This window comes from Eurosta solidaginis, chromosome 2, assembly GCF_040869045.1.
Source record: "Eurosta solidaginis isolate ZX-2024a chromosome 2, ASM4086904v1, whole genome shotgun sequence".
Taxonomy (NCBI): domain Eukaryota; kingdom Metazoa; phylum Arthropoda; class Insecta; order Diptera; family Tephritidae; genus Eurosta; species Eurosta solidaginis.
In genome coordinates, this window is record NC_090320.1 from 57,088,631 (window position 1) to 57,112,663 (window position 24,033).

At 38.9% G+C, this 24,033-nt stretch overlaps 2 protein-coding genes across 2 annotated transcripts in view; one reads left to right on the forward strand and one right to left on the reverse strand.

The window, feature by feature from the left end:
* yip2 (yippee interacting protein 2) overlaps positions 1-10,526 on the reverse strand; it is a 30,852-nt gene extending 20,326 nt beyond the window's left edge. Inside the window, exons 1-2 of the mRNA XM_067765433.1 lie at positions 10,372-10,526; positions 251-417 (exon numbers count right to left, since the gene is read on the reverse strand). Of these exons, the coding sequence (XP_067621534.1) occupies positions 251-417; positions 10,372-10,390 (186 nt within the window). The 5' untranslated portion in view covers positions 10,391-10,526. The remainder of the gene's footprint in view (positions 1-250; positions 418-10,371) is intronic.
* Positions 10,527-17,921: 7,395 nt separating this feature from the next.
* On the forward strand, positions 17,922-22,778 carry Etl1 (SWI/SNF-related, matrix-associated actin-dependent regulator of chromatin, subfamily a, containing DEAD/H box 1). Its single transcript, XM_067765434.1, has 8 exons — positions 17,922-18,261; positions 18,402-18,565; positions 18,637-19,220; positions 19,346-19,678; positions 19,737-20,004; positions 20,568-20,711; positions 20,770-21,069; positions 21,147-22,778. The coding sequence occupies exons 1-8, from the start codon at positions 18,120-18,122 to the stop codon at positions 21,762-21,764; spliced, it is 2,553 nt and encodes an 850-aa protein (XP_067621535.1). The 5' UTR covers positions 17,922-18,119; the 3' UTR covers positions 21,765-22,778.
* The last annotated feature ends 1,255 nt before the right edge of the window (positions 22,779-24,033 follow it).

Consider the following 24,033-nt stretch of genomic DNA (forward strand, 5'->3'; position numbering starts at 1 on the left):
TCACAAGGAACAACTACTCGATGAAGATGGAATGATATCTGTAGGCGAGTTGAAGCGATGTACGGTATCCGTACTGTAAATGACGACTTGAAACACTTCAAAGTGCAAAACGCGAAATTTTTTGTTGTAACAACTAAAATAAGAATAAAAGTCCCGTGGCTTTTTTGTCTGTCTCTGAGAAAACCTGACATTAAAAGTATCTAAACGAAAACATATGAAAAACTAAGCTATTACTTTTCAGGCCACTTACCGCAATTACATTGCCAATAATCACAGTATCAACTTGCTCACCACGCAAACCAGCAGAGTCCAATGCAGCCTTGGCAACGGTCGCTTGCAATTGAGTTTGGCTAATATTCTTTAAAGATCCACCGAAAGTACCAAAAGCAGTACGCTTAGCGGCAACAATGTAAATACCTGCAACAAATTGGAAAGAGAAATAATAATTGATTTGTTAATTTATGTTGCTCAAAGTTCATATCCCACTCAGTAGTATATGTACATATTGTAACAAATTTTGGGGAATTCCGCTTATTCCAAACCTTCTGCTAACGTTCGAATCGCTAAACTGATGAATAAATAACTCCAATATTCAATAATGCAAAATGGTCTTTATTAGACTACTTTGAGAGTACTTCACAATAACACGTCTACTTCACAACCAATAGCGTGCTTAAATCAAAACAGATTCGTCATGCCTCAGCTTGCGCTGCTTTTATACTCTCGGTTTCCTCGTTCACCCATTTCTCCTAAGGTCTAGTAATTTCGCGAACTTCATGCTTGGTTACCAGCCATATACATGTATATTTGTAGTTTGTAGCCATATGCGTGTGTATATGTGAGTACTACTTCGGCTGATGATTACATGTGTTTGTGAGTATCTCTCCGTTGCATTGTATGTATGTGTGTAAATGATGGTTGATTTGTTTACGTACATACGAGTGGCTGCTTAGTATCAGCTTAGTGCTGCTAATATTCATCACAATATGTATATGTGTTTTAGTCATTCTTTTGGTCTTTAGGAGATCTATAGATGCATCTTATGTCCTTCGGAGCTACTACTTTTACTCGTAGCGATCGGGACACTCAACGTAGGTTTTTGGCGAGTTTGATCGATGTTGATTGTCGTTTGCCAGATTTTAATCAAGCACGCTCCGGAAACTAGCACCATTAGGGTGGCCTTCCAAGCATCTCGGGAATGATTCGGTATGACCACATTCATTCCTCCAATTTTTTCTTGAGCAGCTAGAGGTCGCCAGAGCCTTGATTGCTAAATATATGTATAAATTTCATTTAACAGCCGCTTGAATCCCTCATTGGTACGTTTTAGCTGTGCTATCGTTTCCGACATAGCGATTTCTTCAAAACAAAAGGATACTTTGAGGGGCTACAGCTCGATTAGCAGACAACTTTATAGATAAAATATTAGGGCATTTTTAGGTTATGTTTCGTATATCGATGAGTATAATTTTGAAATTATTTTCGAGTAAATTTTCGATATAATTATATATATCTAATATATATTATAAATGGGAAAGTTTGGATGTTAAGATGTTTGGATGTTTGGATGTTTAGATGTTTGGATGTTTGGATGTTTGGATGTTTGGATGTTTGTCCAGACGTTTGTCTTTGTGACTCAATAACGCAAGAACGGCTGGACCGATTTGGATGAAATTTTGCACACATATAGCCAATAGTCTAGAAGGATCTACTAGCTATATATTTTTCAAAAGGGGCGTGGTCCCCGCCCCCTAGGAACAGTTATAATTTAATTATTATATTTTTTCGTCTTTGCGACTGAATCACGCCAGAATGGCTACACGGATTTTGATGAAATTTGGGACACAGACAGTAGTCTACTAGCGAAATTTTTTTCGAACATGGAAAGAGGGGTGGCGGTCCCACGAGCCTTCGAGAAATTATTTTTCATAATTTTTACACATTATAACTTTACGTATACTGGCCTTCACCAATATCACAGACTCAAGGGGTCAAATAAGTCGAGGGCTTACAAAGTAAGCAATGACACCCTCCGCCCGCCCCCCTTTATCTCCCCCTCTGGTGTAAAATCCATAAATTGTTATAACTCAATCTAAATTTTCTCCTAAATCAATAGTTTTTGGTATCTGGTACATACAGAACGAGATCTAGACAATTTTGGAGGAACGATCACTGGTCCTCTCCTCTACTCCCGCCATCCGCCCTCCATCAATTGTTTTTATTAGCACGCTTTTATTAGCTTTACCTGTATGTTTCTATCAAACTTTTTGTTCGCTCCAATGCGCCTGCTGCCTTATTAACATGGTTTTATAATTAGCTTCACCTTATTTGTGATCCCGTAAGGGTCATATCGAGACCCTTCCGGGATCATTTCTGGATGGTTTTCGGGATCGGTCCGGGATTACGCCGGGGTAATTTCGGGACTTTTTCGGGACTATTTCGGGATCATTTTGGGACCCTTCCGGGATCATTTCTGTATAGTTTACGGGATCAGTCCGGGATCCCGTCGGGGTTATTTTGGAACATTTTCGGGACTATTCCGGAATCATTTCGGGACTATTTCGCGATCATTTGGGGACCCTTCCGGCATCATTTCTGGATGGTTTTCGGGATCCGTGCGGGATCTCGTCGGGGTCATATGGGGACTTTTTCGGGATCATTTGTGGGCTCTTCCGGCATCATTTCTGGATGGTTTTCGGGATCCGTCCGGGATATCGTCGGGGTCATTTGGGGACTTTTTCGGGATCATTTGGGGGCTCTTCCGGCATCATTTCTGGATGGTTTTCGGGATCCGTCCGGGATCTCGTCGGGGTCATTTGGGGACTTTTTCCGGATCATTTTGGGGCTCATCCGGCATCATTTCTGGATGGTTTTCGGGATCCGTCCGGGATCCCGTCGGGGTCATTTCGGGACTTTTTCGCGACTAATACGGGATCATTTGGGAACCCTTTCGGCATCATTTCTGGATGGTTTTCGGGATCCGTCCGGGATCCCGTCGGGGTCATTTCGGGACTTTTTCGCGACTAATACGGGATCATTTGGGAACCCTTTCGGCATCATTTCTGGATAGTTGTCGGGATCCTTTCGGGATCCCGTCAGTGTCATTTTGGGACTTTTTTGGGGCTAATACGGGATCATTTGGGGATCATCTAGGGGTCGTTTCGTGACTTTTTCTGTTTTATTTCGGGATCATTTGGGGACCATTCCGGCATAATTTCTTGATGGTTTGCCGGATCCATCAGGGTCATTTCGGGACCATTTTGGGATCATTTGGAGACCCTTCCGAGATCATTTCTGGATCCGTCCGGGATGCCGTAGGAGCCATTTCGGGATTTTTTGTTACTTTTCCGGGATAGTTTTTGGACCCTTCCGGGATCATTTCTGGATCTGTGCGGGATCCCATCTGGGTCATTTCCGGATCCGGGATCATTTTGGTATCCTTCCGGAATCATTTCTGTATGGTTTTCGCGATCCGTCGTTGATTCCCTCGGAGCCATTTCGGAACCTTTTCTGGAGTATGTCGGGGTCATTTGAGGACTTTTTCGGGATCATTTGGGGCTCTTCCGGCATCATTTCTGGATGGTTTTCGGGATCCGTGCGGGATCTCGTCGGGGTCATTTGGGGACTTTTTCGGGATCATTTGGGGGCTCTTCCGGCATCATTTCTGGATGGTTTTCGGGATCCGTCCGGGATATCGTCGGGGTCATTTGGGGACTTTTTCGGGATCATTTGGGGGCTCTTCCGGCATCATTTCTGGATGGTTTTCGGGATCCGTCCGGGATCCCATCAGGGTAATTTCGGGACTATTAGGGGATCATTTGAGGACCTTTCCGGCATTGCCGACGAGGTCATTTCGGGATTATTTCGGGATCATTTGGGATACCTACCGGCATCATTTCTGGATGGTTTTTGGGATTCGTCCGGGATCCCGTCGGGGTCATTTCGGGACTTTTTCTCGACTAATACGGGATCATTTGCGGACCCTTTCGGCATAATTTCTGGATAGTTGTCGGGATCCGTTCGGGATCCCGTCACGGTCATTTCGGAACTATTAGGGGATCATTTGAGGACCTTTCCGGCATCATTTCTGTATTGTTTTCGGAATCCTTTCGGGATCCCGTCAGTGTCATTTTGGGACTTTTTTGGGGCTAATACGGGATCATTTGGGGATCCTCTAGGGGTCGTTTCGTGACTTTTTCTGTTTTATTTCGGGATCATTTGGGGACCATTCCGGCATAATTTCTTGATGGTTTGCCGGATCCATCAGGGTCATTTCGGGACCATTTTGGGATCATTTGGGGACCCTTCCGAGATCATTCCTGGATCCGTCCGGGATGCCGTAGGAGCCATTTCGGGATTTTTTGTTACTTTTCCGGGATAGTTTTTGGACCCTTCCGGGATCATTTCTGGATCTGTGCGGGATCCCATCTGGGTCATTTCCGGATCCGGGATCATTTTGGGATCCTTCCGGAATCATTTCTGTATGGTTTTCGCGATCCGTCGTTGATTCCCTCGGAGCCATTTCGGAACCTTTTCTGGAGTATGTCGGGGTCATTTGAGGACTTTTTCGGGATCATTTGGGGCTCTTCCGGCATCATTTCTGGATGGTTTTCGGGATCCGTGCGGGATCTCGTCGGGGTCATTTGGGGACTTTTTCGGGATCATTTGGGGGCTCTTCCGGCATCATTTCTGGATTGTTTTCAGGATCCGTCCGGGATATCGTCGGGGTCATTTGGGGACTTTTTCGGGATCATTTGGGGGCTCTTCCGGCATCATTTCTGGATGGTTTTCGGGATCCGTCCGGGATCCCATCAGGGTAATTTCGGGACTATTAGGGGATCATTTGAGGACCTTTCCGGCATTGCCGGCGAGGTCATTTCGGGATTATTTCGGGATCATTTGGGATACCTACCGGCATCATTTCTGGATGGTTTTTGGGATTCGTCCGGGATCCCGTCGGGGTTATTTCGGGACTTTTTCTCGACTAATACGGGATCATTTGCGGACCCTTTCGGCATAATTTCTGGATAGTTGTCGGGATCCGTTCGGGATCCCGTCACGGTCATTTCGGAACTATTAGGGGATCATTTGAGGACCTTTCCGGCATCATTTCTGGATAGTTTTTGGAATCCTTTCGGGATCCCGTCAGGGTCATTTCGGGGCTTTTTCGGGATCATTTAAGGATGGCTTTCAGGATTCGTCCGGGAACCCGTCAGGGTAATTTCTGGACTTTTCCGAGACTATTTCGGGATCATTTTGGGACCTTCCCAAGATCATTTCTGGATGGATTTCGGGATTTGTCCGGGATGCCCTCAGGGTCATTTTGGGATTATTAGGTGAGCATTTGAGGACCGTTCCGGCTTCACTTCTGGATGGTTTTCGGTATCCGTTCAGATTCCCGTCGGAATAATTGCGGGACTTTTTCGGGATCATTGGGGTCCCTTCCAAAATCATTTCTGGATGGTTTTTGGGATTCGTCCGGCATCCCGTCGGGGTCATTTCGGGACTTTTTCTCGACTAATACGGGATCATTTGCGGGCCCTTTCGGTATCATTTCTGGATAGTTGTCGGGATCCGTTCGGGATCCCGTCAGGGTCTTTTCGGAACTATTGGGAGATCATTTGAGGACCTTTCCGGCATCATTTCTGGTTAGTTTTCGGGATCCTTGCCGGGTCCCATCAGGGTCATTTCGGGACTTTTTCGGCATCATTTAAGATTGGTTTTCAGGATTCGTCCGGTATCCGTCAGGGTAATTTCTGGACTTTTCCCAGACTATTTCGGGATAATTTTGGGACCCTCCTAAGATCATTTCTGGATGGATTTCGGGATCTGTCCGGGATGCCTTCAGGGTCATTTTGGGACTATTAGGTGATCATTTGAGGACCTTTTCGGCATCACGACTTTTTCTCGACTAATACGGGATCATTTGCGGGCCCTTTCGGCATCATTTCTAGATAGTTGTCGGGATCCGTTCGGGATCCCGTCAGGGTCTTTTCGGAACGATTAGGTGATCATTTGAGGACATTTCCGGCATCATTTCTGGATAGTTTTCGGGATCCTTTCGGGGTCCAATCAGGGTCATTTCGGGACTTTTTCGGGATCATTTAGAGATGGCTTTCAGGATCCGTCCGGGAACCCGTCAGGGTAATTTCTGAACTTTTCCGAGACTATTTCGGGATAATTTTGGGACCTTCCCAAGATCATTTCTGGATGGATTTTGGGATCAGTCCGGGATGCCGTCAGGGTCATTTTGGTATTAGGTGATCATTTGAGGACCTTTCCGGCATCACTTCTGGATGGTTATCGGTATCCGATCAGGATCCCCTCGGAATCATTGCGGGACTTTTTCGGGATCATTTGGGGTCCCTCCCAAGATCATTTCTGGATGGATTTCGGGATCTGTCCGGGATCCCGTCAGGGTCATTTAGGGGTGCGTTCGAGATCCCGTCAGGGTCATTTCGGGACTTCTTCGGGAATATATCGGGATCATTTCTGGATGGTTTATGGGATTCGTCCATGACCCATTAAGGGTCATTTCGGGACTATTAGGTGATCATTTGAGGACCTTTCCGGCGTCACTTCTGGATGATTTTCGGTATCCGTTCGGAATCCCGTCGGAATCAATGCGGGACTTTTACGGAATCATTTGGGATTCCTTCCGGCATCATTTCTGGATGGTTTTCGGGATTTGTCCGGGATCCCGTCGGGGTTATTTCGGGACCTTTTCGGGGCTAATACGGGATCATTTGGGGATCCTCTAGGGGTCGTTTCGTGACTTTTTCTGTATTATTTCGGGATCATTTTGGGACCCTTTCGGCATAATTTCTGGATGGTTTGCCGGATCCATCAGGGTCATTTCGGGACCATTTTGGGATCATTTGGGGACCCTTCCGAGATCATTTCTGGATCCGTCCGGGATGCCGTAGTAGCCATTTCGGGATTTTTTGTTACTTTTCCGGGATAGTTTTTGCACCCTTCCGGGATCATTTCTGGATCTGTGCGGGATCCCATCTGGGTCAATTCCGGACTATTTCGGGATCATTTTGGAATCCTTCCGGAATCATTTCTGTATGGTTTTCGCGATCCATCGTGGATCCCCTCGGAGCCATTTCGGAACTTTTTCTGGAGTTAGTCGGGATAATTTAGGGACCCTTCCTGGATATTTTCTGGATGGTTTCTGAGATCCGTCCGGGAGCCCGTCAGGGTAATTTCGGAACTTTTTCGGGACTATTTCGGGATCAATTTGGTACCCTTCAGGCATCATTTCTGTTAGGTTATCTGGATAAGTCTAGAATCGTGTCGTTGTCATTTCGGGTTTTTTTGGGACTACTTCGGGAACTTTTGGAAACACTTCCGGGGCGTTTCTGGATGGTTTTCGGGATCCGTCCGCGACAGCGTCGGGGTCATTTCGTGGCTTTTTCTGGATAATTTCGTTATCATTTTGGGATCCTATCAGGTTATCAGCTCATAAAGTTCTTTTTTTTACTCAATTACAAAAATAAAATGCATTAGACAGAAAAAAAATTTTAAACAGATAACTTTATAAGCAGGCTAACGTGAATAGCCCACATATTTCATTTTCTCCTTGCGGACGGGGCCGCGGGTAAAGGCTAGTATATATATAATTGCGATATTTTCGGAATGATATTGATACAGCTACTGTATCAGATCGAAATCTCTTTGGGATGACTTTTCGAATCATCTTGGACTTTTTCTAAATAATATCGGGAAGATTTTCGGAATAATATTGGTGCCATTTTGGGACGAAATAAAAATTTTTTATTGAGTTATTATTTTCAGAATTATTTGGTTACCAATGCGACTGCCAAAACAGTAACAGGTTTTAAAAAATGTGTACAACAAATTAATCAATTGAAAAAACTGTTCCCAGTAAAGTAACCTATTCCAAAAAAAACCCGGTTTCAAGAAAATAACCGATTTCTAAACAAACCCGCTTCCGAAAAAAATAACCAATTCGGTAAAAGCCCGATTTCAAGTATGGAATCCGACAAATCAAGAGAATAAAAACACATGGCTTATGAAATTAACTGACTGGATAACTCTGCCTCATAAACAGCTCCCGAATACCCGGGTTGAAAAAGGCGGCTGATTTCAAGAAACAAACTCCATGAAAGTAACAAATAACAAACTAAACGAGTTCCAAAAAGGTAAAAGGTTCTAGAAACCAGTTCCAAACAAGTAGCCTATTCCAAAAACCCGTTTCCAAAAAGTAAGCGACTCAAAAAAACCGATTTGACGAAAATAGTCTTTAAAACAAACCTTTCCACGGAAATAGCCAACTCAAAAAGACGGTTCACGGGTAGATGGTGATTCCAACAAAGTAGACTATCAGAACAAACCGATTTAAAATGGCAGCGGTTTCAAAAACGTAATCAAGGCCAAAGGTTAGTCGCTTCAAAGCAGGAATGCTTAACCAACGAACCGATATCATTTCGTTACGATAATCAACGTTACGAATAATTAACGTTAATTTGACGTTCTTAACGTTAATAAACGAAACGAAATGACTTTGTTTCGTTTATTAACGTTGATTATCGTAACGAAATGATATCGTTTCGTTGGTTAAGCATGCCTGCTTCAAAGACAGCCAATATTAAAAAAAAAATTTTTTTTTGGAACTATTTTTTTTTATTACCCAGGCTCGACACATTTTACGGTTTTGTAAGAACCGGACTAGTCGGTTTTTTATATAACCTCAAGCTCTGAAATGTTCATATAAAACTTGGTTAAGTCGTTTTGGCACAAAAGGAGCTAGGCCTCGAACTCTGGAAAGTTTCTTACCTCCTTGGTCACCGCAAACTAACAGAAGCTTACCTTCTCGGATCACTTTTGCAGAGCCTTCCAGAGGGCTTCACACACTAAAAGTAAATTTAGTCGACTAACAGCTAACAAAGTCATATGCTGGAACAAGCTAACGCCGATTCTATACTCCTCTGCAGTGGAAATAATACTAAGCGCAATCCCAGGTGCGGAGAACCTAAGGGAGCCATCCACTTAGGGTCCACGGAGTGAGGCACAAAAATACCAAACATGGCATAACAAAACCCCTCCTTCCACGAATTATGAAATAAGAAAACGTACTCATCAAATTTGAAAGGTAAGAAAAGATAAGGTTTTTGTTGTTTGCAACTAGCTAACGCCGATTCTATACTCCTCTGCAGTGGAAATAATACTAAGCGTGATCCCAGGTGCGGAGAACTGCTCCGGCTTTTGGACTTTAGGTATTAGTTGGTCGGCCTTCAAAAGAAGTAGGGAGTCATCCACTTAGGATCCACGGAGTGAGGTACAAAAATACAGTAAAGGGAATACAAAAAATCCCTCCTTCCACGAAAAAATCGTACTCTCTCATCTAATTTAAGAGTTAAGAAAAGATAACATTATTGTTGGTTGTTTTTCCTCCCAATCGACAAATACCCTGCAAAAATCGCGAGTACTCCATGCATGCATGTATGGAGTACTCGCTATGGACCAAGCGAGTGCTCCAAAATTAACCACAATTCATACAAAAAATATGGTCCAATTAACATTGCGATGTCCTAGGACCGGACCATATACTCCAGCTCCGCATTACATTAGAGTAATCCATGGAGTACCCACAGTCCAATAAACATTGTGTAGTGATTACAATCGTTAAAAACGAGGAATGATCGGCTTACAACATGTTCGTGTAGAAACATGAGTTGGTCCATCGCTGCATTACAGTGGAGTAGAATGGTAAGTACTCCAGTGGACCACATGGTCCAACGATTTTTGCAGGGTAAGTTTGCTCCTACGTCGGCGTTTATATGTATTACACAAATACAACTTAAATTAACCAACAAAGTTACATAGTGACTGCGAGCTTTTGAGTCCAAAGTACAAATAAGAAATGTAGCAAAACAAATTTACCGGCCCAAAGCAAAAGTACAGAAGTGCATACCAGCTTACATACATATATGAACATAGGTATTTACATGATTTTCATGCATACATACATATGTATATAAAAAGATTCCGAAACCCTGACGACCTCGCGCAGAAAGATTTATTAGTTTGTACTAAGTTTTCTCGGTGAATAATGTGTCAGGTAGTAATTGAGTCAGTTACACAGCACAGCTCGGTCTGTATTAACGAACCCGATAGTATGGCTCATTGCAAAATCAAGGTTTTTGAGTTGTTTTTTTTTTGATCTGCGATGTGTACCTACACACACATGTATACTTTTCTACCGATCTCCTATAATATACACCCACTTATTGTATGACAACAAAGTCCGAAGTACGGATGAGCCTCTTGCATATGTTTATATACGTATGTACATACTTACTGATAACTGATAAGTTCAATCAATTTTAAAATTGTTCAAAATACCTTTAGTAACTGCTGACATGATTTGTTGTTAATACTTTAATGTAAACTTGTTTAATATTTTTTTTTGTTTAATAGTAAAACTTGCTTTATTAATATTAATTTAAATGACCGCTCCCACCAACACTTTCGAGTTCACTGTTGGTCCACTGAGTTGCCACGACGAAAAAAGCACCCACTTCCTCGACTTTAGCAACCAGGGCCGCATTAACCCTCAACGGTGCCCTAGGCAAGCATCAATTTGGGGGCCCATTTTTTCACGTCCGCTCCCTTCTTTTTTCGATTGAAAAATACAAACATATATCTTTCATAAAAATTTTATTGTCAAATTGGAATAATATCAATAAAATTACTATCTACATTTTAAACATGCTGTTTTCTACATTTGTTTTCGGCACATTCATCAATTATATCATCAATATCGATTTGTTCAATAAAAATACTCAATGCAAATGCAATGTCTTTCAGCAGCTTTGATTCTCTTTAATTGCGAGAAGGCCGTTCAGCAGAACAATTTGTGATCATTAATGTTAAAAAAATCCGAAGAGCTATTTCTGTGTTATGAAATACATCGGCTAATTGATCCTCCATTAGAATCTTATTCAAATGACTATGAGTTTTTTGTGCATCAGTTTATCTGGAGTTCACGTAACTTTGGAATTGTTTCATTTCAATGAAAAATTCTTCCAAATCTCTAAAATAACTAATATAGCTTCGTGGAGGTCTTAGAGAAAAGTTGATGAGAAATGCAAATCTCTCTGAAACTGCCATATACTTTCACTGTGAAGATTTTCGATGATTTCGAGGAAACCTTTTGTCCTAAAATCATCGCGATGCGAAAAATCTACTTCTGGAGCATTTCTGTCATTAGGTTTTTTTTTCTACGACGAGTACGTTTTACGATTTCTATATAACCTACAGCAGGTAATAATTGTTATATTTTTTCCTCGAAATCATTGAACTTTTCACTGAATGAAACTAAACTCTCTTCTAACGATCCGTACAAAAAATTACTCGTTTGCAAATCTGCTTTTTCACTTTGCAATGACATACTCACTGATCGCATAGCAGTCAAGATAGAGTTGAAGGCTTCTACACCCTCTGTTCCAAATATAACCGTATTTTTTCAAGATAAAAACAATCAGTGTACATTTAGAGATAACTATTTTTTATTATTCAATATACTCTCCTTTCATTTCGATACACTTCTTTGCACGCTAATACAAATTGTCAAATGAGTGAGAAATGTCCTTTTTAGGAACCTTGTCTAGTTCGTCGGTCGTCGCCTTTTGAATGCGGTCAATTGAGTTTTAATTATTTGAGTAAAAATTATTTTCAGCTTTGATTATATTTGTCTTTCACTCTCTAGAATTTTATGTGTGTAAGAAAATTTTAGAAGTCTTTTTCATTTTTGGGGGCCCCTTAAAATCGGGGGCCCCAGGCAGCTGCCTATTCTGCCTACTTGTTAATGCGGTCCTGTTAGCAACGAATGGTATGTAAAATGTAGACTCTATATTATATAGACACTTAAAGCTGGAGTCATTGGTGCCGTATGTCGTATCGCTGTATCCGTATCCCTAACGTAATCAGCTGTTTATCGTTACGACGGTAAACCAAAACCCAATTGGTTGGCTACGATACGGTTACGACCTTAGTGGCACCAATAATCGATTGCATTGATTCTCATAAGATTGGTCGAATCAGCTGTTATAAGGTTACAGATACGGTTACCGATAAAGCAACAATGTCTCCAGCTTAAACCGGAAGGTAGAGAGCAAAAAAACATGTATAAGCACAAAATATATGATCGTTGGGTGTTTATTTGCCATGGCGGAACGATACAAGGTGGCAGCATGGTGACATACCTACAAACATAAATAAAAATTCCATGTATTTTGTTTTTGTAAATTCGATGGACAAATGTCAAAATCGTACCGCACCGGAAGTTGATGTATCAAATCAAATAAAAAATAGTTTATAATCAGCTGTTAAATGCTGCCACCTTGTATCGGTCCGACATGTTATTTGCCCATTAAGAATTGTTAGCCATTTAAAGATGTGTACCTGAAATGCCGCAATACAACTTAAGCGCCAAATACACGACACGAACATTTCCGCGAACATTCCCGTTATGTCATGTTTCTGCGACCTTTTCTGTCGTGTATGGTGATATTTGCGCGAACTGTTCTTGCGTGTATGGCGAAATAGCTCATAATCGTAGTAATTTCTGAACGGAACAGACGTGCGCGGAAAAGTAAAATGGACAATAAAAAAGTAAAAAGCAAAGATTATTGTAATAGAATTAAAAAGAATAATGATTATGCGACTTTAATAGAAAAATTAAAAGAAGTAGATCCTGATGCCACAAAGGATACAGTTATAAAAAAAATAAGTAGTTTGCGGGCGCAATACCGGCGTGAATCAAAAAAAAAAGAGAGATAGTTTGAAGTCTGGTGCTTCTTCTCTCTTTTTTTACACTTAATTGCCACAGCGAGCAATATTGCTGCAGCACAATTGTTGTCCGTATTCATGGCTGTCTGAAAGAGAACTAATGTTCGGCCAAAAGTTCGCATGGTGTATGGCCAAAGCTGCGACCAAGATTGCGGAATGTTCGCGGAAATATTCGTGTCGTGTATTTGGTGCTTTATATAAACTTTGTAGGGATGGGTATGGGGTTAGAGATAGGGATAGGGAAAGTGTTACTTAGTGGCAGGGTTAAAGGGCTAATTAATGGTGACTTATAACCATAAAACCATAACCAGATAAAACAGCTGATCGAACCTACCTTATGGAAATCAATGTAATCGATGAATGGTGCCATACCATAACGCTTACGCCATAACCATACCATAGCCAACCAATTGGTTTTTGGTTTTTCGCCATATCCATAACCTAAAAATATATGAGTTGATGAATTTATTAACTTTTTGTATATTTTACTTATTGTTTTGGATACGTTTTGACTAAGATACTTATTTTTTGTGGAATATGTTTGTAATTCTTTGCGTTTTCTTCATTTTATATGAAATTTTCACGATTTTTAGGTTAAGGCACCATTAATCGATCACATTGGAGATGGATTTGGATATGGGTATGGTTATGACTATGAAGTTAGAGTTAAGGAAGGTTAATTTCGCCTTAAACTCTACCCTGCAAAAATCGCGAGTACTCCATGCATACATGTAGATACTCCGGCCAAAAAGTATCCTTATCGCAACTCACCTATAAAGACAGGGGAAGGGGGCGGTCCCCACTCCGCTGAAAGAACAGGTGGAAAACGATTTAAATTTTCTTGGTGTAACCAATCGGCACCAGGTAGCACAGCGAAGAAGCGACTGGCGATCCTCGTTGGACTGCTACAACTGTCTAAACAGTTAAGCGCCAAAAAAGTAAGTAGTTATCAGCCGAGCACTCAAAACTACAAATCGGTGTATATTAATTTAGCAATATCACTTTTCCATTGTATTTAATAAATATATATATTTCTTTAATTAATTAATAAAATTAGTTATTACTCCATACATCCCATGCCATACTTTCAAAATTCTTTGCATGAATTCAGTCTTTTATTATACCCCTGCTTAAAAATGTAGTAGGTCAAAAGTTGAAAACTACAGGGGTATTGCTAAACTTTCAGCCATTCCTAAAATCTTTGAATAGATTGTTACCAGTCAACTCCAATATCAGTGTTCTAGTCTTTTATCTCCATGGCAATCTAGGTGTCCTTTTTGATCCGAAACTGAACTTTAACATGCACATTTCATCTATTGCCAACAAAGCGTTGGGTGTACTTGGTTTTGTTAAAAGATGGGCTAAAGAGTTCGATGATCCGTACCTCACTAAGGTTCTTTACACATCGCTGGTTCGTCCAAAATTAGAGTATTGCTCATGCGTTTGGTGCCCTGTTTCTCAAATGCATATTAAGCGTCTTGAGTCAGTTCAAAAGCAATTTTTGATATTCGCATTGCGCGGACTTAATTGGGACTGAAGTCTCCACCTTCCTCCATACAGAAGTAGACTTCTTACTAACTTACCCACTCTGGAAAATCGGAGAATATTACTGGGGGTATTGTTCATCCATAAGCTCCTTATTGGCGAAATTGATTCTGCGGACCTTCTCAGGCGCTTGTTTTTTGCGGTTCCCCCTAGAGTATCCATACACTACGTTCCTTTTTTTACTCCTTTGTCGTCGAAACTTTGCTAAAAATAATCCTCTTCTTATGTGGTGCGCATACTACAATGACTTGTATAGCTGTATCAGTCTTGAATGTACTTTTGCCACTATACGTAATGCAATACTTGCCTATCTAATCTAAGAGATACAAGCTAATTTAATATGCCGGCCCTTATTTCTTCCGTAAAAAACAGGCAAGATCTCGTATAAAGATGGAGGACCATTTATCAACATGTATCATTAAGAAGGAACAAGACAGTACTGTGTTGATTGGAATCTGCACCCTGCCTAGTGATTGTAAAATACTTAAAGCTTATGTTAAGAACCAGTTAACGAAATACCTTGAAGATAATAATATACTAGCCCACCAACAGTCAGGGTTTAGAAAGAAACATTCATGTGAGACAGCTCTTAATTTAATGATACATGACTGGAAAGAAGAGTTAAATAAAAAAAAGTGGTTGTTTCAGTCTTCCTAGACCTCAAACGAGCTTTTAAAACAGTGGATAGGGAGATCTTAATCAAAAAAATGGAACGTATTGGTATAACTGGTATAGAACTTGACTGGTTTCGCAGCTATTTGAAGCAGAGGAGACAGAAAACGGTGATGTCTGATGAATTGGAAGTACCCATAGGGTTACCACAAGGCTCAGTTTTGGCACCGATACTGTTCTTAATTTATATTAATGATATAGTAAACGCTATTGAAGGTTGTGAAATTAAACTATTCGCTGATGCATTAATAATGATTAGTGAGAATAATATTAATTCTGCACTTTCTAAAATACAACATGAACTGAATAACCTGTATAAATGGTTGTGCGGAAATAGACTGAAACTTAATATAAATAAAACGAAATTTATGATAATAACAAGGAGGAACGTTAATGAGGATATAATTGGTTTAAAAATAAATGATGAAAGCATACAAAAAGTTGACAGTATAAAATATTTGGGAATTATAATTGATAACAAACTCAAGTTTGAAGAACATATAAACTACACAGTCCAGAAAGTTGCGAAAAAAATTGGGGTTATGCAGAGAACATCCAAATATATTCAAAAAAAGTACAAAATAATTATATATAAGTCCATTATAGAACCGCACTTTGTGAACTGCCCATCTATTCTATTCATTGTGTCAGACAAAGAAATAGATAAACTCCAAAAGATGCAAAACAGATGTATGAGATTTATTCTTAAAAAACCTAGAGATACTCGTACGGCTCATATGCTGAGAAGTTTGAACTGGTTAAGTGTCAAGCAAAAGATTTTTTTTCACGCTATGAAGTTTATATTTAATATTAAAAGTGAAAATGTACCTGAATATCTAAGTAAAAACGTAGTATTAGTTAAGCAAACACATAACATTAATACAAGGAATAAACACAATTTCAAACTGCCTTTATTCAGAACTGAAATAGATCAGCAAAATATTTTTTATAAAGGTCTAAAAAGTTTGAATGAACTGCCTATAGATATAAAAAGTTGTAATGAAATCGGAGCTTTTGAAGCAAAACTTTATGAATATTGTAAAACCTTAGAAATAAGATAGTAAATTGCAGGGATGCACCTTAACGTTAAGCTAATCGTTTATCAAAAAATTTCCACCGTTTCCGTTGAAACACTTCGAAATATTATCGATAAAGAAATTATCAAGATAAATTGTATCTCGTTTTTAACCGAAACGAAAAGCTTTCGTTAACGTTATAAACGTTAACGAAAACGTGATACTTTATGTTTGAATTGTGCTGGCAATGCTATAGCCATGGTGAAGCCGTAAGGTGGCAACAACGAGCGCACATACACACACAAACTCTATGTAATTTGTTTGTGTAATTCGTTGGTGGTAATGTCAAAAATACTCTGAGAAATGTTCGTAGTGTCAAAATTCATGAGAAAAGTTGCAATCAGCTTGGATAATGCTTTCACCTTTAATGACTCCGCCATCAATCAGCTTTGCCAGCATAGTTTGAAATTAATAATCAACATAAACGATTTGATTTCGTTTTGATATGGCAGAAAACGAAACGAAATCATTTCGTTAATTTGACGATCTTAACGTTAATAAACGAAACGAAATGACTTCGTTTCGTTGGTTAAGCATGCCTGGTAAATTGTAATATAATTTAATTTATGAATTAGGCTTTTTTGCTGTAATAAATAAATGAAATGAAATGAAATGAAATCTGGTGCATTCCAACAACGTTAAAAACATGCTTTTTCATGTATAATCTTATCGGTCAGCCATCGAGCTGATTGGAATCCGGGGAATTCCAACAACACCAGTCATTTTAATTTTGTATGCCTTGTGATGGCGTATCCTCATTACACTACTCTTAGCTCTGCTGTATTCCCATGACATGCTGATTGGAATCTTGTTGCATTCCAACAGCAAGTTTGGAATCCACTGCATTCCGAGATTATGCTGAGCGGAATGTGATGCATTCCGCCAGTATAAGATCTCGGTATAAGATCTTATTTCTGCTCCTATTTCTTACTATTCTGAAATTAAACTGTAATGTTCAATAATATATCTTTGTTTGTAATATAACATTATTGAAATCTCGATATATCTTAAATTTTAACTTTTGTTGTATATATTATATTGTTGTATATTTTATATTATGCAGCTGACCATTTCAAGGTTGTCGTCGACTTTAAATAATAAATAAATAAATAAAAATAAATATCTTCAAATACAACCATGCATCCCGCGAAATTGGTAACGCGACTGCTGAGAAGAAGAAGCACATATTGCATTTGTAGTAGAGTTGTGCTTTTTCGTTCATTTCAGAGATTCGAATCTTTCGTTCTTTTTCTGATGAACGAACAAGTTGTTCTTTTTGTTCATCTGTTCTTTTTTTTTCAAGCAAATTTGATCACTGCTCCTCGCACCCGCGAAAAAAGCCAACAAGTATAGATGGGTGTGTGTATGCGGCAATGCTTTGTGTAGGTATATTTAAATGTGTTACGAATAAATAAGTTAATATATATATCTATAATTAACTTAAAAAAAAGTTACAAATTTCGGAAGATCAAGGAAATTGAAAGAATACAGACACAAATTGTAAATATGAACTTTTCAAGCTTAATAAATGTAATAATTAGTTTTTCATAAATAGTCCATACATAAATTGGTGTAGCAGTGCCACACACAAAGATGACCACACATATATATCTTTAGTGTAAGTGGAATCATCGACATTCGTGCTCACTGTGAATTTCTGCGTATGTATGTATGAATTTACGTATGTATGTTCGCGAACGAGATGAGAGAAAGAATAACATTAGATAAAACGAACTAAAAGAACAAATGAACTAAAAGAACAAATAGAACCGAAATCGAAGATCTAGTTCACTTGTTCAGTTGAAAGACCCGGTCAATTGAACAAGTTCAGAACGAAACGACACAACTCTAATTTGTAGCGGCTACGGTAAGCTCTGCTGGAAAGTGGTGTACTTGGAAAGATTACTTGTAGAGTTCGTGAAAATAAAGCTAAAAATAATATTTACCTGCAATTGTGAAGATTTTTTAAATGTTAATTGGCAAAAATTGTAATATAAAAAATAAATAATGGCTACAGTTGGTGAATTGAATGTTGGTGACCAAGTTACTGAAGCTGAGGTAAAGCCAGCGCCGGTGAAAACCACGAGTCTTGCCAGCGACTTGCGACAATTTCGTATAAATAAAACTGCTCCTGCAGCAAGTAAAACAGGTAAGAACAGCTGTTTTATAATATTTTTAGAATGCAATTGATATAAATTGGGAGCTTGGCAGCTTTTTATTTCTAACACCAATTTGAAACGTTTGAAGTTGCAGTACCCATACTAACGCGTTTTCACGTTTTATTTACAGAGCGAGTGCCAGGTAAAAAGCGTATACAGGTAATAGCGGATAGCGATAGCGATGGTGCCGCTGATGGACTAACGCCGAAGAAATTCAAAGTGGAATTAACCGTGAAAGAAAAGGAGGAACGTTACTTGGCTGCTGTTAAAATATCACCTGAATATGATGCAATGGTGAATATACATATATTAATAACTCCTTACAAATTTATGTTTTAAATTAAAATATCAATTTTAATTACTAGGATATACAAGACGCCCTGGTGCGTAATGCTTGGAAAGTTATGGATGCGATAAGTTATCTTAAACAACATTCCAAGCCAAAAGGGTCTGCCTATATAAGCAAAGCCCATGCCAGCGGAACTAAACCCTCCTCGCAAAACGGCAACTCATCTCGTTCAAAAGCACAAGCCTATTCCGATTGTGAGGACTCTGACGATGAGGTACGTGCAGCCACGGATCAAGTATACGACAGCGAAGAGAGTGATACCGAAACAACACATGAAATGACAGGACAACGAAAGAAAGTGTTTGACTTCATGAATAAAGCAACATTAATGGAATTGACAACCGTGAAAACTTTGTCCGAAAAGAAGGCTACTTTGATAATGGATATGCGCCCATTTAAAGATTGGAAAGATTTATTAAACAAGTTGGAATCGAATAAAGCTGTATCTGCTGATTTGTTAAATAATGCGCAGGAATTGATCAATAAACAAAATAATGTGGCTACTATATTGGAGAAATGTAACAAAATGGTGAAACGATTAGAGGCAGCTATTGAAACAGGCGCTGGCATTGTTGACCAACCACAAGTACTGAATGATGAGTGAGTAAAAAAATTCCCTATTTTACCTTCTTAACCATGCCGTAAGTAGAACCTAGTCATATTTTAAAGCGTGCGCTTTTTGTATCATAGATACTTAAGTTATGTCTTGGGTTTCTTTTTTTCAGAATGAAATTAGCTGACTATCAAATAATTGGTCTTAATTGGTTGACGGTTATGCATAATCAAAAAATGAATGGCATACTTGCTGATGAAATGGGTCTGGGAAAAACCATACAAGTTATTGCATTTTTGGCTTATTTGAAAGAGAATAATTTGGCTAAAGGCGCACATTTAATTGTTGTACCCTCATCTACTCTTGACAATTGGGAAGCCGAAATAGCCAAATGGTGCCCAAGTTTTGTTGTAGAAAAATATCATGGTAGCCAAGATGAACGTAGGCGCATGCGTGTGCGTTATGCCAAAGACGGTTTTACAGGGTTTGATGTTCTATTGACAACGTGAGTATTAGCAATTTCACTTGTGTAATGTAAATGCATTTAATTTATTAATTTGCAGTTATCATATTGTGAGTTCAACGCCAGAAGAATGCAAAATGTTTCGTGTATGTAAACTGCATTATGTTATTTTTGACGAAGCACACATGTTGAAGAATATGACAACCCAACGTTATGCTAATTTGATAAAAATTAATGCAGAAATGCGTATTTTACTTACCGGTACACCATTACAAAATAACCTACTCGAATTAATGTCATTACTTTGTTTTGTTATGCCATCATTCTTTGCGAAAAGCATTGAGGATATAAAGAGCCTTTTCGCTAAGGTGAGTAAAGTATAAAATCGGAAAATAAGATCTTCATTAATTTTAAGATCTTCAAACCAACTATTTACCTTGTTAAAATATGTATTTTTTCTGGCGGCGAGATTGGTGATGCATAATTTTTAACATTATTTAATAAGACAAAATGTTTTTGCCTGGTACCAGTTGTGACCTTAGCAATCCCCGCATGGTGCAATCCACTATATTCCACGCCCGTGATTTTATCATCAGGCACCTCAGTGAAGTTGGAGTTAAATAAAAAGGTGCCAGCTACGTTTACGGATGCTTTTAGCAGTAGCCTATTTAGGCAGAACTTATTTACATAAAGCAATAAATATTTAGTAAAATTCGTAGGTGTGTAAGTCATGGTTTAAACCAAAATAGCTTGAGATCAACAAGTATAACCCAATTATTCAGCCAGTAACGTTTGAAATTATGGCTAGGTTTTTTTTTGTTTGCCATTAATGCACGAAACGTATTCTGATCTTTCTTATTAAAAAGTTTACTTTTCTATTCACAAAAACAAAATTCTCTATAAAACTCTTCGTTTCTTGGTTCTCTTGTAGAAAGGAAAAACAGAAAACACCACGGATGTATCAGAATTCCAGGAAACACAGGTAGAACGTGCAAAGCGTATAATGAAGCCATTTGTGCTTAGGCGTCTTAAGAAGGACGTTCTCAATAACTTGCCGAAAAAAGAGTCCTTCATAGTGAGTAAATCAAAATTAGCTCGTTAAATATTTCTTTTCTATTAACTTGATTTTTTAGATCAAAGTTCCGATGACCGAATCACAAAAAGAGAACTATCGCGAATTGGTTGATTACTACTCAAATCGAAGAGGTGAAATATGTAGTGGTGATCGCGCAGGTATCTCCATAATGATGGAAATGCGAAAAATTGCTAATCATCCGCTATTGATGCGTCACTATTTTAGCGACGAAACTTTGCGTGATATTTCAGAACGATTAGCCTGCGCACCTACACTGAAAAAAACCAATCCACAATATATATTTGAAGAGTTAGCAGTAATGTCGGACTTTCAAGTGTGGCAAATGTGTCAAAAGCATGTGCGTTTTTTTTTTTGTGTTTTAATTTTTATACAAAGAATACTACTAATAATTTAATACATTTATTCAATTAACAGGAACTTTATGATATTAACATACCACCACGTTTAATATGCAATTCAGGCAAATTTCAACATCTTGATAAATTATTGCCCAAATTAAAAGAGGACGGTCATCGTGTTCTAATATTCAGCCAATTCACAATGATGCTAGATATTGTAGAACGTTATTTGAAATTCAGAGGGCATGGTTACTTCCGTTTAGATGGTTCGACAGCTGTCGACGAGCGTCAAGACATGATAAATGATTTCAATGCAGATTCTGGTACATTTATATTTCTGCTATCAACAAAAGCTGGCGGTGTTGGCATAAATTTGACTGCAGCCGATACATGTATTATACACGATATTGATTTTAATCCATATAACGATAAACAAGCTGAAGATCGTTGTCATCGTATGGGACAGACACGTCCAGTCACCATATATCGTTTGATCTCTGAAAGCACAATTGAGGAAGGTATGCAGTTGGTAGCAGAAGAGAAGCTAAAATTAGAAAAAGAAATCACTTCAAATGAGAAGAGTGAAGTGCAGGAACAAAAATGTGTTGTAAGGCTATTAACTATGGCGCTAGGTTTAGATAAGGACGAAGAGGAACGTTTAAATAACAGTATGAACAACTCAGCTTCCAATTAATGTGGTAGCATGTTAATTTCCAAGTATGATCCATAAGAAAAAAACCAACGCGAAGAATGTCATAGCTGATAAATATTTATTGTTTTAATTTTTTAAATTTTAATAATTCAGATTGTATTATGCATACACGCATATGTTGCACGCAACTATATGACACATTCCTTAGAAGAAATCGGAAAACACAATGTGACTATTGCAATGAGCACATGGTGTACTAGTGACTTGTAGATCTCCTAAAACTGATCAATAAGTTAACAAGTGTATGCAAGTTAACATTTTTCTAAACTCTGCACATACATACATATAATCATAATACAACTTTTCAGTGATATGCTTAATTTGTATATCGACTGCTGAGTGGAATATCACCCTATCTCGGCTGCAGTTTCAAAAACATCCTATCTCACACAACGTTTTGACAACGTGCTATTTCAGAATATGTTGCAAAAACGCCGTACCTCAGAACTTGGCTGAAGAGCGCCACATCTCAGACATTTTTTTCTTAAACCCCAGGTAATGTCAAAATGTATTGAATTTGAGCTCAGATATGGCGGTTTTAAAGAAAATCCGCGTTCTTCAACCAAACTGAGATAGGGCGTTTTTAAAACAAATTCTGGAATAGGACGTAGCTCAAACTTTTTCTGAGATAGGGCGTTTTCGAAACGGCAGCCGAGATAGCGTGATACTCCACTCAGAAGTCGATATGATGTGAGTGTTTACATATAACGTAAAATTATTGTCGGTAGTACGTGCAAAGTGTTTATAATTGCTTAATAATATTCAACTTAAAATTCTTAATTGTAATTCAAATTTGCTGCTTAATATTTTAGTTTTTACAGTATTTTAGTGTCATACACGTTACATAATTATTCAAATCAATTTTGTTTATCGGCTTAATGAAAAATTCACGTTTAAAATAAATACAACATTTTAATTTTATGTTCGTTGGTTGCACATGACGAGCAACTTGTGCTAAGAAAAAAGAAATAAAATACAGAAAACACTAACATCAAATTATTAAGGCTTAAATTATTTAAAATAGTAAAGAGAACATAATTTTTTAAAAAGAAATAAAATCATTACAAATATTTTCAACTCTAAAAATATGTTTTTTATTTTTTTGTCTTATTAAATTTGTTTATTAGTACTTTGATGAGTATGAGCGGTCTTATCTTCACCGATCGATAGCCAACAGTTTGGCCAATTGCAGTAAAACAAACTTATACGTTTGCTGTAGATGCTATGCCCCATTTCTGGTACCATTTTGAGCTTCGGTTGCGTAGTCTAGAGTTGACAATTGAAGATGCGATTGCTATTCAATACACACAACGAATTAGGCTCCAATTCCGATCCTAATTTCTCTCGACCTAAAGATTTATTGAGCAAGACGTCGATAACTACATTAATTCACTCCACGAACAATTTTGATCACGGCAGTTGGAAAAGCAAGGGTGTCGCCTAAATTTCGGACTTGAAAAATCAGTTTGGGTCTAGTCTTTCATCAAACCCCTAGTGCAATCCTTGATGTTTTACAGCTATACAGGAATATTCTTCGCCACCAGCCGTTGCTTATTATACCGTTACACAAGTCCAAAATATCGTAATATGGAGTTCGTTGAATGTTGATATCACTTCTTGGAGAACTAATAGATAGGAATGTGACCGGATGCTCTTTATACCTCAGGGTATCTTAGTTTGTAGGGCAAAGAAAGAAATGTTGGGCTGTTGAACACAGCCATCGTCTTTTAGTTTGTGTCTTAGTAAATAACAGATAAGCAAAGTGAGGGAACTGGTCATTATCAAAATATCCACCATCATTCTCTTCTCCAAAAGAAAAATCAGCGTATTGTGAGCAATCACCTTTAAGAAGTGCTTTTGGAGAGGGTTCCGCAGTTGTTGGTGTTGTAGGCTTTGGGGAGTGTTATTGATGTGATGGTCCTTTGCCGGATACAGATCCGGTACGCTCCGGTACCACAGCACTATTAAGGTGCTAGCCCGACCATCTCGGGAACGATTTATGTGGCCACATTAAACCTTCAGGCCATTCCCTCACTCCCCACCCCCAAGTTACATGAGGAGCTTGGGGTCGCCAGAGCCTCGTCTGTTAGTGAAACAGGATTCGCCGCGGATAGGTGAGGTTGAGAATTGGGTTTGGAGAAGCTATATATTGCGCTGGCAACCTGAAGGGTTGCGCTACGCAGCCCCTTGAATCTGGTATTTTAGTCGCCTCTTACGACAGGCATACCTACCGCGGGTATATTCTGATCCC